We start from the raw sequence: 18,537 nt of genomic DNA, 5'->3' as shown, positions 1-18,537 counted from the left end.
TCTAACTTTTATATGGATTGCTATATGGAATCTGGTACTAGTATGTGGTAACTTATGTTATATGTTTAAGGTCTTGTCGTATCAAATAAATCAGAAGATTTAGCTATCCCTATAGCAGTTTTCATTGTCACTGCAGGAGAACTTCTGGTTTTATGGACAAACTATGATCATGATTTTTTTGGATCAAAACTTTCATATTTAACATATTTGAAATGAATGTTATTGTCGAAGTTTTTCTAACACGTTGATACATGAGGCTCCAATATTCTACATTCCACAGTTGCCAACATGCTGCAGCACCTGTACAGACAGCTGAATGCAGCTGTGGACTGGAGCACCCTCCTGGTGGGCCTCTGCACCTGGCTGGTCGTGTTCCTCACCTACAAGCTGTTCCTCAGGCCGCTGTACTTTTCCCCACTCAGAGCTGTAAGTTCTTAACCTTCTCCCTGCTGCCTAACTCTGTAGCCAATAGGGAATAGGTTACCTCTAGTAAGGTAAAGCAGTTGTCCTCAATTGAGGTGAAGCACGATACTTTTCATGCTAGTGGGAGTGCACTTCCGCTTTGCCACGGCTCGCATTTTTGGGCAAGCACACTGGGTCACCCCGATTTGGGCTTCACCGCAACCCCAATCACGCCAGCTGAGATAGTTGACAGAAAAACCTGAATAAAGTGCGCACCCCCGATCTGCCGCCGGCTGCTCGTAGCGTGTCTCCAAGATGTGGCCACGCCCTGATATTCGGCACGCTATGAAGTCTTGGTGTTTTTCTTTATCGTTAATTTTCAAATACTTCGATCCAATTCTATGAAGATGTGTGAAGGAAATATCATTTACGTTACATACATATGTGGTGAAAGGTGTAACATAGTTATTTCCCGTTCGTTTTCGTTTCAAGGCATTCTCATTTGAGGTGAAGCATGATGCTTTTTCAAGTAGCTAGTGGTAGTGCAGTGCGGCTTCGCTATGGCTCACGTTTTTGGCCAAACACACCTACTCTTCTTGATAAGTGTGTTGGGTTCTTTTACGTGCAGAGGTTTGACGCTTGAGGCTTACGTCCGAAGCTCCCTCATACACAGCCGGGCTGCCGGCTTAACATCACCATCCGAAATGACAAATGCAATCCCTTACAATATGTCCGAGCTGAGCCGAGCCTAGGATCGAACTCTGGCCCCACAATCCACGGAATTGGATCCAGATTGCAAAGCAGCGGGGTTGGGTTACCGCTTGCACCAAGGGGACATGCACTCTACTTCAGAGTGCTAAAGGTTTCACACAATGTAAGTTAAGGATGATAGATAACCATCAATCTTAAAATGTTTGCAGCTGAGTTGATTTTTTCAGTTTAGGCGTACTCGCGTTTCCATTGAATTGTTTCAACTGCGAATTTAAAACACCATGAAACCCTTAGGCCTCCTCGGCCGTCCTACATACTTGCAAAGTTAATTCCTCACAAAAATAAAGAATTTAGAAGACATGCCTAGCATAATATCATGTGCATGAATACACATGCAATTTCTAAAGCAGATTGCACAGTTGGCAGACCATTTTGTGATATCAGAATAAATATACATATGCTGATTATTATTTTCAATTTGCCTCCCCCAGTTGCCCAGCCCCAAGTTCAATCCCATCTTTGGTCAGATGTGGGAGGTTATCCGTGATGAGGCCGTGGTCCCAACTCTCAGGTCAGGAATTGCATAACACCTTGTTTGTTTGTTTGCTTTTGTATTGTAACCTGGAAGAATACAGGCTGATCCGAACAGATTTATTTTGATCCACTCACACTGGGAATATTAGGACCTTACTTATTTCAATAAGTGTGGTGGGGTCTTTTACATGCTCGAGGTGTGGCTCTCCTCAAATGAGAGACCTCCATTTAATGTCCTAGCCAAGAGACATTACAAACCGACGCTAGGTGTTTTTTGGTGTGATAAATTTTCTTTTCTTTTCTAGGAGAGCCCGCAAGCTTGGCCCCATATCCAGATATTTCTTCCTGTTCGGAGGAGAGCGTGTTCTAGTCGCTGAACCTGATGCCATGAAACATATCCTGGTCACAAATCATGCCAACTATGTACGGCCACCTTTCATAACCAGGTGATCTGACAGCATTGTTCCTTGAATACACGACTTGTACTGTTGAAGAACTTATTTATATATGATATTGTATATCATTAAACAAAACCTATAATAATTGGAAAGAGTTGAGACCATGGAAGATGTGCATTTTGACGCATGTAACATGTTGTATTTTGCTGTTTCTGTTGTATTTTGCTAATAAGCCAGACTCAGAGAGCTCAGGTAAGGCTCTTGAAAATTTTGATTTGACGAAATATTGATAAAAGCTAAACGGGTTATCAATTCTATCATCAAAAAGGTAATGCAGTCATGCTTCAGGGGTGTCAAAGAATTCATACGAATTTTACGGAATACATACGAATTTTATGGAATACATACGATCCATTACTAGAAACATACGATCCTTATGGAATACATACGATCCATTACGCAGAAACATACAATCCTTACGGAATACATATGATCCATTACGCGGAATACATACGATCCTTACTAATTTGGAGAAATGTGCCTGGATCACCTGACACCGGCGGCAAATTCAATATGGCGGACTTCTAGTAAAAAGTGCAATGTTGCTTTGCTACGGTTCACGTTTTCAGCAAAGCACATTGAAATTGGGTCACCCCTATTCTATGATATTGGATTCTATACAGCTTTAACAATGCGCCAAAAATAATTACTCATGCAAATGGATAAAATTTTCAAACAGTCAGATGTTTCAGACAGCATCCATCCGCTGTCTTTCGTCAGTGACTAAGGAAAGATCTGGCAGAACCAGGTTTTATACCAAAACTCTGAATATTATGTTAATGAAGTGAAGACAATTTCAGATGGTTCAATAGAATAGTAGTCAAGACAAGGTTGTATGCAAATATTGCTTCTCTAACTCCCTGTTTGAACCTGAACGGCGTTCGCAATTCAGCTTTTACAATGTATTTATTAAACCACAGTTTTATTGTGCTTTCTGTAGGGCATTTGCTACTCTTGCGGAGAAGGGACTTCTAGCCGTGAGTGGCGCTGAACACGCCATGCAGAGGAAGATCCTGAACCCTGCCTTCAAACGGGAAAATCTTAAAGGTACTAAAAGTTAGCCTCCTTCGCAGACTTCCTAGAATGGCGGCATATGTATTGGGGGGGGGGGGCACACACAAGGGAGTTATGTAGCCGAGGGAGTTGTGTAGCCGAGGGGTGACCGCCGTCCTATCAAGTCTGCTCCCGATCGGCTTGAATAAAGTGAAGGTGATTAAGACAGCCATTCAGAGAGGCTATTAACATGTTCGCGCAAGGCTAATTCACATGTTCGCGCGAGGGTAATTCACACGTACGTGAGGAACAATTGACTGAATGGGCACGGCACATGCCTGGTTAGTTTCCGGCTGAAACAAAATATGAATAACACACCAGTCGTGGTCAGAAATAGAGGCTAAACTAAAACTATCTCTCGAATCTATTGAAGGCAGTCAGACAGTTTTGTCGAATTTTTTTATATCTATAGTCCGGAACCGGCAGAAATGGGGAGGGGGGATGTAAGGATCGCCACTTTAGACAAGTTCAGAATACAAATACACATGTCTTAGGCTAATATGCAACATCATCTTCGGCTTCATTGCGAAATTGAAAACAAATCGATTTGCCATGGCCAGCTAGGTCGATAGTCCCAAGAAACTACACAAAACAAGCTTCCCCTTGACCGCACTGATGGTCTGCAACCGAGCTTGTAGTGGAGAAATAACCACTACCATCGTCTTTTACTTGGCAAGAGACGGTAGTATCTGGTAACAAATTGACTTTCCGTGACCTGTAGTCAGGCCAACAAAACAATCCTTGCCTTCTGTGGTAAGTTGAAATGTTTTGATTTCTTGAAACTGATTTTGATGTCGGTGACCGTTAGGAAATGGCCGGATCAGTGAACTAGGGGGCGTGAAAACTCACTGCCGGGAGGAGGCGCATGCGGTTTATTGGGGTGTTTTTTAATTTCCCTCTATTCAAGCCTATCGGGAGCAGACTTGATAGGACGGCGGTCACCCCTCAGCTACACAACTCCCTCGGCTACATAACTCCCTTGTGTGTGCCCCCCCCCCCCAATACATATGCCGCCGTTCTAGGAAGTCTGCGTAGGAGGCTAACTAAAAATAAAGTGCTTGAACTTTCTTAGCTAGGAGACTGATTTGAAAAATTAGAAGTACCAATATTTGAAGTCCAGAAGTGGTGTGTTCAGGAATACATTGGGCTTGAATACTGTTTCTCTTGCAGGAATGGTGAAGACATTCCAGGAATGGACTGAGGTGCTGGTGCAGTACTGGAACGATAAGCTAGAGGGCACCACTACTACCACAGATGGGTTTGTGGAGCTCCCAGTTCAAGAGGACCTGGGAAGACTGGTAAGTCAAAAGCTTCACTGCAAATTCATTTGTTTTTGCCGGGACTTTTTTTCACCGTAGGATTGGGAGTGTTTTGTTTTTAAGTTCGCGGTTGAAACAATTTTGTAGCACACTAAGTCTAGCATTTTGATTATTTGCATTTTTGGGAAAACCACAAAAATAAAATCATCAGAAATTTTTCAAGATTTATAGTATCTAATCCCAATTTGCCTATTTAAATTAGTCCAAAAAATTTGCCTGAAATATAGTATTAAAATTAGTCCAAAAATGACTTGACTCAAAGGACTGTGAGTCATGCTGTCGCAAAACTCAAAATGAAGACCGTAAAAACATTTTCTGTCGGCAATTTCAGACCCTGGACATTATTGGGGAATGTGCCTTCAGTTATGAGTTCAACTCTATCAGAGAGCCCGACAATCTGGTCAGCCAGAGTGTCACCAAACTGTTACGAGGAGAGGGGACAAGGTAAGGTTATAATAGAATTTATTAGATAATTGTTAAATTTGTGAAGAATCAAATAGATTTTCTGTCCTTGCAATATTGATCTACTTTTCAAGATTGTTTTCAAGACAAAACTTCCCAATATGAAATTATTCTTGAGAATTAACGTTGGGTAACATAAATTCAGGATTTTTCCGATAATGGTTGACTGAAATCAATCTAGCAGAACAATAAACCATGCTTTTTTTCTATTATTCTGTCAGTATCATGTACTATCTTTGCACTAATCATATATATGGTAGATTTTGTCTGTAGTCGTGCTGACACCATAATATTTCAACTTGAAACTACCGTCCGCCGCACGCACAATGACAGTGCTGTCGGACAGGGGTGAACATTAATTCGGGAGAGAAGATTCGTCTTGAATATCTTACCGCTAATTACATTTTATACAGCAGCTATTCGTTCCATCCTTGGCTTGAGGAGAGTGCTATGGATATAGACGTGTCCAAGTAAAAAAATACACGAAAAAACGGCCGTACCGCACACATCAGGCCTACCGTACGGGAACAACCCGTGTGTTGAGTCGGTAGCTATAGAACGTCAAAGTCAACATCCACCGTCATGGCAACGTGTACATTATTCATGGCAAGTTAGCCGGATGCCGTAGCATTGATAATACTACTATGTCCATGTATTCCTTGTTGTGTTAGGAGCAAACTTTGAGGAAAATATCGTCCTCAGTCCACAATCACACGCAACATTTAGACAAAAAAGTGTTCCTCACAAACCTTTGTCGTCTGCTTGACAACAGGATTCTGGGTAATGATATGGCGGCGGGAAAATACACGTGCCGTAGGTTGTAGCAACAAAGAGGGGTTTTGATGATTGATCACACTTAGAGTCCAATTGCAGGTCAGCAATTTTTAGAAAATAAGTTGTCTTGTAAATTATTGTGTTTAGCAGGAAGCGGATGTGACATTTGTCTTATAAACCAGCCGACAACGATGCAGTGTGATTCTCCCACGAAGCCCTCAGACTGTTCCAATAAGGGACGGAGAGTTTTTGTCCTCGTCGCCTTCTAATGCATGCTTATCGAAGCTTTTCAGCCAGTGTTCTGAATACGTTAGTCTGTCAAGTTTGCATTTCTGGCGGTATTACTGATGTTGCATCTAACACATCCCTAAATACCCCGTTTTTGAAAAATCCCGAATTTAAGTACCCCACGAATTTATGTTACCCAACGTTACATACTATTCTCTTAAATGTTCTTGTTTCAGTTTGATATCGCTGATCTCTGGGTCTAAAATAGGGACGTCAAAGGAGTTTATCAAGCGACGGGCTCTGTGTGACCAGATAGTGGATGATGTCATCGCAGAAAGGAAACAGCTCCAAGAAAATCCAGAACAAGGTGAGACACAGTCTGTGTAAATACAAAATACATCTTCCGAAAATAATTTCATCAGGTTGGTAGAACATATGATATTAGAGGTTCTTTTTTCACAACCGGTAATTCTCACCTGCTGATGTTTCGGTGTCTATCAGACACTTATCTTAGCCACGTTTGGGACAGACTATTCTCACCGCAAAAGCGCCACTTTCTTCGGCTCACGTAACTTATAGCGTCGAGAAGCAGTACTCCAGTCAGAAGCTCTGAAGAAGGTGTCTGATAAACACCGAAATGTCAGCAGGTGTGAAAAAAGAACCTCTAATATCTTACAAATACATCTGTTGTGGGGTTGTGTGGTGTAACGGCAGGGTGTTCAACCCAAAACCCAGCGGTCTCAGGTTTGAATCCCAGAAATTACCCATGCAATGGCAGCCAGTGCTGAATTGCTGCAGGGTTTACAATCACATGATACACAACAGAAACATATTTGTTCCACTCTTGCACTTTGTGGAACTGTCGCAAGGGTCTGGGCGGCTGCCATTCGGCGCCAGCAGGTGACCTCAATACGACCTTCCCCAACCGAAGTCAGGTACCCATTCACACCTGAGTGGAGTGAGAAAAGGCACAACATCGGGGCATTAGCAGTGGTTTCGAACCCGGGACCTCTCGGTTCTGGGCGAAACACCCTACTGATTGCACCACACGATGCCACACTGAGATGATTATGCTGGAAATAGCGGTGACACATCGGCAAACCCTGTCGACAAACCAAATCTATAGTGTGTTTTTGGCACACTTTTTAATAGACAGATTAGCTGAAGAGGCTCGGTGGGTGAAGGCACTTGCAGGTTGTATATGGGAGGAAAACAGCTTTCATCGAGAGAGTTCCATGGTTTGTCAGTCCGTGGAAATTGATTTTTGTCTTTTGTCCTAGTTGATGACAACATTCCCAACGACCTCCTGAGTCTGGTGATGTCGGCTCGAGACAGAGACACGGGGGAGGGGCTACCCGAGGAGGTCGTCAGGCACGAGGTCATGACCTTCATGGTTGCTGGACATGAGGTGGGGAGGGATGACTATGAAATTTATTTACAAAATCAATACTTCACCCACACAAACCTGGGTTTCAGGGTAGAACTATAGATGAACACCAGGAGAACCAGTTCCAGGAAAGGAGGAACTAGTTCCCATAGTAGACAGAGCCTTTTTGCCCTGCCTGAGGCCTTCTGGTGTTTGTTTTAAAGGAACTACATTCAACCTAGTTCCTCAACGCCAGTTAAGGCACAACATCCAGTATAGGTTCTGTATAGTTCCTCCTAATCAATCACTCTAGGAAGAGAACCTGGCTGGAAAACAGGCTGCAAGCCTTATCTATGCGACTAATTATGTGTAGAAGATCAATTATCCATGCTCTAGGAGGACCCTGATATGTCCTCCCTCCCAAAGAGCACAGATGTACATGTACATTGAAAAGGAAAGGGTTGTTTGATGTTTCTTGGGAATAGAAAAATATATTTTGGGGGCTCTTAAGACAGTATAATTACTCATTCAGGTTTCCATTAAGACATGGCCTTAATATGTCTCACCAGGGATAGAGGGGATAAGTAGGAAGTCAGTCTGATTACACTGTAACTGTCACTGCTTCAGCCACCCTGTCAGGTCTAATTAGTTACAACCACTTGCATGCAGACTGGATCATATAGCACATGTAATCACAGCAGAGCTGAACTAGCTTCTGAAACAACAAATGATTATTACAAACCTTCTTCAGAAAGTGAAAAGTAAAAGTGATCTTGAACCTGTTAAGCTCCCTGTAGGGCTTATTCTGCCACTTGACCTGACAGAGAAGACAGATTCTACAGGTTCAGTAGCATGCATGTCAGGAGAGAAACAAAGATTGGATTCTAACTTTCAGCTTCTTGGTCCAAAAGCAAGGCTATCTAAAACCTTCTTCCAGCTGTCTCTGTAACCAATAGGCTGCTTCAGTTTGCTGAATGTTAAAGTCCACTGGACTAGGCATGCTTCTACAAATCTTACACTACCGTAGTTTGTCTTTACTACATGTATTTGTACTTGATTTCTCTGACAATGCCTTGTGCACTATTGTAACAAATCTAGCCCGATAACCCAGCCCTGTCTCCATCTCTAACATGAAATCCAAGCAGGTCCCATAGCCCACACAATTAAGCCGTTCTCTAGCAGGTTCAACTAAGGAGCTCTTACATGTAGTTGAACTTCTTGGTCTAACATGCCTCTGAAGTTCGGGCTTGAAACTGATAGCTCTACAGTATACATGTAGGTGGGCAAAAAGTTTTTTGGTGGTTTTGAGGTCACACTGAAAGGTCACTGCGAAAACTCCAAACTTGAAACCACTGCGAACGTGTCTTCATTTACTTACTACTGTATGTAGATGCAGAAATGTTTGCAGTGGTTTCAAGTTTGGAGTGTTCGTGTTGACCTTTCAGTGCGACCTCAAAACCACCAAAAAACTTTTTGCCCACCTACATGTATACTACACAGCTATCATTGTTTCAAGCAGAACTTAAAACCACTGCGAACACTCCATTGTCTCCCTACCGTGAAATAAACACCACGCGAACTTTAAATGCATTTACAGTAACTTCAGTCCTGAGGAAAACCTTTGGCAACAGGGAAAATCAGGCAGGAAAATCATAGGTAGGATTTTTTCCTCCTCTGCGTAGCCTACCTGCCATCCTATTAGTATTACTTTACTTGTCCCCCCCCCTCCCCCATACACATGTACTACTGTATTATGCAGAAATGTTTGCGGTGGTTTTATGTTTGATGTTTTTTGCGGTGAACTCTTCAGCGCGAAGTTAAAACCATTTCTAACATTTTAGCTACCCCTTGTTTTTACAGTATCATGAGGCACCTGTTATGGTAAACATGAGCTATCTTGGTTTCAGACTTTCAGACTGGCCGCCAATCACCAATGAATCACTATTATGTGACTATAGTGCTACTATTGTTTTAATTTGATTCACATGAGGACATGGTTATCTTACAGCCACACAGGAATAACTTCTCAGTATCAAAACCAAGGAGGTTTAAAAAAACTCCTTGTCAATACGAATCAAATCTTTAAAGAATAACAGGCACAAAGTCAGAAAAAGCAAGCATCAATAGTAATAACAACAGTAGTTAAGCAATTATTGCATTGAAATTGAAAGTCAAAGTTTATACAAAACAGTTGGGAAAATGGGAATAAGAATCACATTTTTTAGATTTTTTAAAAGAACACACACAATGCTCTCAACTCAAACAGTTGAACCAGTACTCCAATGAAAAAAAGAACACTTTTAGTAATTCAGAACACTTTAGTAATTCACAGTTCAAAAGTCTGTATGTATCATTTTGAGACAGTGGGATAAATGATGGAAAGGGAACCTTCGTGGCCAAGTTCTAAAACAGATAGGACATTAATGAAGTTGTTTACAGGTCATTTTGCTGACCATGTTTAGAATTAGATGCAGTGCAGTTTTATAATAAATCAAATGATGACCAATAATCTCATTATAAGTATATACCAAACTACATCCACATCAAACACAACATAAAAACAAGAGTCCGTAGGACACAATTCTCCGTGAAGTATTTATAGTATGTACAAGTATTGACCCACACAAATTGCATCTCTGCTCAGTCCAAGTAGTGTTTTAGAGCAAGTAAAGAAAAAGTGTTTGTTTATCTTTTTCTTTCAATACAGGAGTGGTCAACCTGCTGAAAAGTATGTTTTTACAGCATGGCACAGATGGGATCTAGAAATTCCGGGAAAAGTCACAAAGTTAGATCTAGATGGCCCCTTTTCAATTATCAACGAACCATTCAGCCTTACAAGTTACAACTAAGATGCATCAGAAATCACAAATATGCCGTAAATCCTCTTTCCACAATTTATTGCAGGCCAGCCTGATCTATAGCTATCAAGCTATTTGCAATAAAAAAGGCAAATCTATATTATCGTAACATTTCACGAAGGTCAAAGGTCACCGGATCTAACCACCCGGAAGTGACACTGGCGCGCGCACTTTTCTGAGAGATATTTCTCAACAATCTTTCATCCCCTGTGTAAACTTTTTACATTGTCACAGCCTCCGTATTATAAACTACAAGTGTGGTAAGTTTGAAGGTCCAGAGATTTGCCATTTTCACACTGTGCGTAAAAATACATCGTCCGTCCCGTGCGCACATACTGTATGCGAGTTGCGAGGGACACGGCATACTTAATACACAGACTGGAGCTCACTCGGAACATGTTCGCAGCCAAAACTCACAATTCCCGCCGCCGCATTGGTATGTAACTTGGTATATCGTTTCCTAGGTTGCGCGTGGTGATGCACGTTGTCTATTTTTCAATGTAACAGTGACTATACGATCACAGCAGGTTAGAAAGAATTGTACCCCGTATCTGCCTGAAGTATTCTACTCAAGCGGAACGGATTATAGCACGGTGTCTACGGCAGGGCAGTGGGACATAGCATTAATTGTAGGGGTGCAATTACAGTATTGCATTTACGATAAAAGTAGTTACGGTGTAACTAAGACATCGTGCATCACCACACCCAACCAGGCACACTATATGCCAAGTTACACACCGATACGACGACGGGATCGTGAGTTATAGCTGCGAACGCGCAAGCAAAAGCAGTCCCAATACCCCAGAAGGAGGTCACACCTCCTTCCCGGAGTAATAACCAAGCCCCCCTCCCCCCAGTTGAGCTAACAAATGTGGGACTTAAACCCCAATTGACTAACTAGTGGAGTACCATGACAGACCATGTGACATGCATGTCAGGTGGTCTGTCATGGTACTCTACTAGTTAGTCGTATCACATGGTTTCACAGGTCACCAGATATAGGCTTGTTGGTCCCTGCCCTAACTGTGTTCTACTATAGCTCTATGTTACAGGTATGAGGAGCATTTTCCTTCAAATGGCAAATTGTATACAGATACATGTACATGTATTTGTTAAGAAATACAGTCTTATGGTGGAAAAACACCATGAAGCACAGATACCCACACTCGCTTGATTATTTCATGAGGGTCTGCCTGGGGGGGTCCCGACAACGCTCTACGCTAAATTCGGAGGGTCGGCTACGCATTACGCTCAAATTCGGGTAGCCTCTCTACGCTCTACGCTAAAATCTGAAGCTTTCCAATGCATTCAATGCAGGACTCAAAAAACCTACTGGCTGAACTAAGGCGTCAAAGTTGCTAATGTATGAGGTTTGGCGGTTACAAAAACATAGTCTTGATTGCCAGGATTTTGTACTTTTTTTTAGATTATGGCACAACCGAGCGCCGAAGATGGGTGATTTATAAGGGGGATGGTCCCCGGAAAATGTTCAAAATTTAGAAGTATAGACCCTCTGAAATACTATTTTCTGCATTCTGGGGGGCAAGTTTTGAGTAAGCTAAGTTTAATGACATCTATCTCTATTTGTAAAAAGAAATACATAAGGGTTTCAGCTTGATTTTGGGGGAACGGCGCCTTTCGACATATTTTTTCGCCAGATGCACGACATGCTCGCACAGGGAAATTTATAATTTTTGACCCATTGACACGCTATTTCCTGAATTCTGAGGGGCAAATGTTGCTGGTAAAGTACGCTAAGGTTAATGGCATCTCTATATGTGTGAAAAACAAGTGCTTCTGCAAAAAGCTGCCATTTTCGCTCAATGAACATGATTATGTACACGTGGTTAGTTGAGGAGTATATTATAACGGGATGTGATATTCTTAATCCGTCACCCTAGCCCTTAATCCATTAACATAAACTTAAATCCCACAGGAGAACCCTTAATCCGTCACCCTTGCCCTTAATCCGTCATGAAAGCCTTTAATCCCTCAGCATTGCCTATGATATGTCACCATAGCCCTTAATCCGTCCCTTTAGCTCTTAATCCGTCACCTTTACCCTACATCCGTGGTTATAAACTTTAATCCGACAGCATAAATCTTAATCCATCACCAGAGACCCTAATTCGTTACCCTTTCACATAATGCGTCAACCTTACCCTTAATCCATCACCATGACCTTTAATCCGTCAATATAACCCTAAATCTGTCAACATAGCTCTTAATCCGTCAATCTTGCACTTGATCCGTCAGCATATCCATTAATCCATCACCACAGCCCCTAATCCGTTGCCCTTTCCCTTAATCTGTCATTATAACCCTTAATCTCAATCACCCTAGCCCTTAATTCTTATTATAACGTATAGTACACCTTTGGAAAATGAAGGCAGAAATGACATACATGAGGTATAAATGACATGGCACGGGTCCAAATTATGGTTGTACATTTACCAAGCAAGCAAGCAACCAACCAATCAACCATACGTAAAAGCATCCGTTGAATGGTGTTTTCCGTTATAATGAACAATAAAAAAAATTGAGGCATGGTTTGGATCTAAGATCATAATATAAAGACGTTGTATACATCAGACGGATTTTTGAAAAGAAAAAAAAAAGAGAAAAACAAACCTTCCCCTGACGGATACGAACCGAGGACCTACGGGTCCACACGTCACGACCTTCCACGATGGTAAAACCTCTATGCATGGTAAATTTTTTTGTAATTTTCTTGACAAAACTAGTTTCTTCTTGTTCAGTTTTCTGGTATAGATGTAATATGGCCATGTATAAAAACATGGATGTAATGTACTACCTTCCAAGATCCATGGATCTCATGTAACGGACGTACTACACTTTTAAGTTTAAAACCTTGTTCGCAACATTTCATTAACATAATTTATGAACATTTGCTTGTTACTCGATTACTGCAATTATTAGCATGTTTCATTACACTATTTTGGGCATACAATAAGATAAAACTATTGTTAACCACAAAATAGTTTTTTTTGTTGAGAATTTTGTTATGTAACGATAACCTAACTATGATTTAAAATGTCAACACCACACTGTAAAGTTTACAAATATACTTCAGAAACATTGATGCAGGGTTGAAAGGGTTGAATCAAGATCCATCTATAGATGCATGCATCTATACAGGCATCGTACCATGGTGTCATTGGGTCTCAGTTCATTTTCGCGGTCAGCCGCGAAAATGAAAAAATGCAGGGTTTCAACTTGAGTTTTCGGGAACAACCCCCTCCCGACATATAATTTTTCCGCCGGAGCATGACAACAAAAATTTGGACGTTTTTGATCCATTGAAACGCTGTTTCCTGAATTTTGACGGGCAAATTTTGCTGATAAAGTAAGCTAAATTTAATGACATCTCTATGTGTGAAAAAATACAGACGGGTTTCAGCTTGAGTTTTGGTGTGCGACACCCTCGAGCCCTCTCGACAATCGCGACATATTTTTTCCCGGCGGCAACATTCTCCTCCGGGAAAATTTTGAAATCATGACGCCTGAAACGCTTTTTCCTGAATTTTGAGGGGCAAATTTTGGTGACAGATTATATCATAAACAAATACAGATTCTGAAGTGTTTCAACTTGAGCTTTGGGTGGGGACGCCGTCCCGACATATACGCCGGCAGCGCAACAGATCTAGACAACTTTCTTGCAAGTATATTTTATGAGTCTTGATCAAGGCAACCATTAGTAGATATTGTAGCATAACAATGGTCCCCAGGACCCCTATCATGTCATCTTCCTTGGCTCTGCAATGCCAGTTTCTTTTTTTTAAGTTTCAAAGCACTGTACTCCAATCAGATTGGAATGGCTCATAAAGTGTACTTGAACTTTTCTACACCTCTTATCAAAACATGCCTTTTTAAACTGGAGCTTATTAGTCTACAGTATGTACATCATAATCTATACAGACTGACCACACTGTATAGTAGTGTAATGCTAACTGGTCTACACCTGGTGTTGATTAACCCTCTCAGCAAGGAGATGGAATTTGATTTTTACCCTCTCCCTGCATGTGTGTGTGTGTGTGTTAGTACATGTACAAGTTTTTGTGATGATCAAGGAAGGAAAAATAGCAAAAAATTCCCTGAAAATTCATCTAGCTGTTTTTAACAGCACACATGCAGCCCATGCAGCCAGCCCCACTTCCAACCTGCCTGTGGTATCTAGGTCACCCCCTGGGGGACACTGACCCTTCCTAGAGAAAAGCTTACACATTTGTCCTCAACCACTGAAGGAGTTACAAAAACACCAACTTATGATGTAATGTTGACTAAGCTTGCATTAGAGATTCTTTCTCAGCAAAGAGAGGTATAGCATGTATTAATGCAGTAAGTGAAGTAGATATACTGTAACAGTTTTAGAACTGCTGGCATGTACCCCATGTGAGGCTGAATGTTTTTCTAATTACATGGTACATTAGTAAGAACCTCCTTGCCAAGCCCACAAGAGAAGGCCTGCACAGAGCTGACAGCTACTGTAGTTCCATGGGGTGGGGTAACTGGTCACAGATAATAAGCTATAGTTCCAGTGTTGGTTCAATATTGTTCTTGAGGAATTATATGAGAATAATATTCCTCTATAGTTCTACCCTGAAACCCAGGTTTGTGTGTGAAAGTATGTCTTGTTAACATTACGGAAGTGACAGCAAAGCTGATGTACTGAAATGTAACTGTCAGTAACTGTTAAGTTGCTGACAGCCATATTTCAGTACAGATAGTTTGCTAAGAGTTACAATACAAAGTACTTGTCAGTAATATTTCAGAATTGACACTAAAGAAGCGCGTTATAGCTGATGTTACTAACATGCAAACAGTTACTGACAGTCGCATTTAAGTGCTGATAGTTTGTCAAGGGTTTGAAGTTGAAGTTTTAAACTCTTGATCATCAGGTCCAAAAGCAGGGTTACAAATCACTAAACCATAGAGGAGCAACATATCCTCAGTGGCTTTGCTGTAATTATTAACAAGCCAAAATGTACCCACGGCTATAATGTACACGGGTGCATTATAATGTCATGAGTTAATTATTCTGACCAGGCTTTTCTTTCAGTTGATTAGTAGCCAATCAAATACACTGCACCAAAGCCCAAGAGTTACTTAATGATATATAATCATGTCCAGACGACCAGCACGGGACTGTCGTGGTTGTTACTGGAGCTTTCGCGTCATCCGGACGTACAAGACCGCCTGAGGTCAGAGGTCAGGGCTGTGTTGCCTAGCGAAGACACCCCCATCACCTGGGAGCTAATGGACCAAATCCCTTACTTGATGTGGGTGGTGAAGGAAACTCTGAGGTGAGTGAAACATTTTTGATAGAGCTTCTCAAGAAATGCAAGCTGATGAATTTTATTACAGGTTTGTGATAGCAAAACCTATTCAGTTTTTGCTTGGACTTGATAAATTCATTTATTTTGATGTGGATTTTGATGTGGAAAGTACTTTTTTATAAAGTTTGCTGTTGAAACAATACTGTTGTACAAAACACATATTTTCGGTGTCATAATTTTGTGGTGGAGTCAGGTAATAAAAATATTCAAAACCACCATGAATATTTCAAGTTGTACGGTACTCTAGAACTGTATAAGATTGATAACTTTTTAAGTGTCAAATTAGACAAGTTTGCCAATATGAAACGAAGAAGCGAGTAGAACAATCTCCTGGCCCCCCGGATTCGAACCCGCGCCGAAACCGGGCAGCCAGAACACAGACCTTAACCACTAGGCTAAAAGGTGACCTAGACCAGTTAGACTGGTCCAGGAGGCACTTGAACCCCACTGTTACAAATACAAAGGAATCTTGCTCTTGCATGCTTGCTGTATTATGATATGTTAAAATATGCAGCTGATACAAAAATGTCCATTTCACACTTAAATCTGCAGGCTGCACCCACCAGCCCCTCTGACATTCAGACAGGCACTGAAGGACGACCGCCTGGGACAGTACCCCATCCCTGCAGGCACTGTTCTTAACATCAGCACAGCAGTGCTGCACAGGTCAGCCTCATATTAGACCTATTTACACCCAAGGACCTGTGAATTGGTATTTTCCCAGGCACATGATTGACCTTGACATTCGTATTTTGGACCTGAAGGTTTTTCACAGTATCGTAATCTGTGCCTTTCGAGTTAGTCATAGCTTGTTCATACCTTGATTCTCGAATTGGGATTCAGACCTGAGGCACAGGACTGATTTGTGAATCTTAAATGTTTGAGTGGACTGCTCCAAGGGGGGTTAATCCCGAATGGTAAATCTACCTGATCACGGTGGGAGAGGATGTTTTCGAATCAGGATCAGTCCCATGCCTAGGGTAAATCCTGATTCGACAATCCTGGTATGAACGGGGTTTCAAGGGTTGCGTATATACTGGTACAGAGTATGATACTGAAAAACTTTGAGGTACACGTCCTAGATACCCCCGCAGATGAATATCATTAAGTCACCCGGTACTTCACCAAAAACATTACACTAATTATGATACTAATGCTCATTTGACTAATAATTGTACAATTCCAACAACAAAGCTTAAGATCAAGCACTAACTTGATAAAGGTGATAACATTGTATGGTATAATGTTTAATTCACAAGAAAATTGGAGCTGCAAAATAAATGTTCAAGTAATGCCAAAGAAATCTTCTCTTTCCACAGGTTGTCTCAGTACTGGGAAGATCCGGACACCTTTAAACCTGAACGATTTGCCAGCGACTCCAACAGGAACCCCTACACATTTCTGCCGTTCATCGCCGGGCCGCGGACTTGTATCGGCAGTAAGTTCGCCCTGGCGGAAATGCGAGCCGTGACGGCCGTGTTGGTTCAACAGTTCCAGTTTGATCCGGTTCCAGGAGTTGAGTACAAGAATAAACAAAGGGTCACATTGAGACCAGACCCACCGCTGTGTCTACGTGTTAGCAAGGCCCCGACGTGATATTTCAGTGGTAGAAAGCTCCTGTGTTAGGAAAAATGTTGAGTTGGTTTGGGCCCCCTAGCAGCTGTTTTGGAACTGCATAGTCCTTTGCTACTGTAGACTTTGGAGTACATTTTTAGAAGGGATTGATGGATTGTCATGACTTCAGCATGTTTTAGGTAGCACAATTAGACATAATTAAATGGTGATTATGCAGACCAGGCTGTAATTTTATTTAGATAATCAATAAGGAAATTAAGTAAGTAAGTACTAAGTAAATAAGGAAATTTCATAAGTAAGTAAGTGAATTAAGAAAGTAAGTTACTAAGTAAATAAGGAAAGTTCATAATTCTATTTTGAATAGGTCTGTCACTTTGAATGTGTGACATACAATTTATGTAGCTTAGTAAGAGAGGGAGTTACTAGATACTGATTATTCAAATAAGGACCACATTTACATATCTTGCGTAACTACCTGGATGTCTAACCTTCATCACGTTAAGGACCTCATTTGCATAATTAAGGTGAATAGGCTATAACGTTGATACAATAGTGGTAGATGGAAGTTGTAAGTTAGATAAAGGTGAGCAACATTAAACATATTTTATGCAAATCAGGGCTTAATTTGCATAATCAATAAGAAAATGAGACATTAGTGCTTGCCTCACAATGTATCGGTTAACTATTTTATTGTGGTCACATGTACGTAGCCCAGTGAGTAACTTTATATAATGTAATTATATATCTATTTATTATATATATTATATAAACATTGTAATAAATTACTGTGTAATGATATGTACAATAAAGATCTTCATTCATTAACTTTTATGATACAGTAAAGAATGTAACAGAATGTATCAAGAGTGTGTTGTCAATTTGGCGTTGTTGGATCACGTCACTCAAAATTTCATGCCCGTAAATCTGGTTGTTTCTCTACATAGGGAAAGAACTGTTTTTCCTGAATTCGGCACCAATGTCATTAATAACTCGACTGTTTCGCTGTGGGAATAACTTGATAAGCCCACATCAAATGGAAAATCCACCATGCACACTGTCCAGAAATGTTTCGGAGCCGAGACCAGAGTACTCGCTGTAAGGTGTATATATGATTGTGCATAATTAATGCAAGAAATGTCAACATCACTGTGCTGGACAAAACCTGTAGAGATTCGGAAAATATTAAGCTCGTGTTATTCAAAATTAACATTTAATTTAGTGTTTTTTCTCATATTAAAGTTGTCAGGGAGTACATAATGTTATATATTATGTGAAATAAAACACTGGTACATAAAAGGCGTGTTAATTTTTACTTTATGCAATCTTCTTTTAGTCAACTGAAATACTTTCCGGTACATTTTTCACCAACCGTTTTCAAATTTAAAAGTCCCTTTCAGAAGCGCAGATTCTCTTTCATAGGCTTCATTCTATGTGCTCTCT

The 18,537-nt window shown here is 41.0% G+C and overlaps 1 protein-coding gene across 1 annotated transcript; it reads left to right on the top strand.

The window, feature by feature from the left end:
• The first annotated feature begins 288 nt into the window (after positions 1–288).
• LOC136441534 (uncharacterized) lies at positions 289–18,393 on the top strand. Its single transcript, XM_066437875.1, has 11 exons — positions 289–426; positions 1,605–1,684; positions 1,953–2,093; positions 3,046–3,152; positions 4,329–4,456; positions 4,809–4,921; positions 6,178–6,308; positions 7,222–7,349; positions 15,317–15,489; positions 16,075–16,188; positions 16,842–18,393. The coding sequence occupies exons 1-11, from the start codon at positions 289–291 to the stop codon at positions 17,116–17,118; spliced, it is 1,530 nt and encodes a 509-aa protein (XP_066293972.1). The 3' UTR covers positions 17,119–18,393.
• The last annotated feature ends 144 nt before the right edge of the window (positions 18,394–18,537 follow it).

The sequence above is a fragment of the Branchiostoma lanceolatum genome, chromosome 9 (assembly GCF_035083965.1).
Source record: "Branchiostoma lanceolatum isolate klBraLanc5 chromosome 9, klBraLanc5.hap2, whole genome shotgun sequence".
Taxonomy (NCBI): Eukaryota; Metazoa; Chordata; class Leptocardii; order Amphioxiformes; family Branchiostomatidae; genus Branchiostoma; species Branchiostoma lanceolatum.
This window is presented reverse-complemented; position numbering and strand designations above follow the sequence as displayed.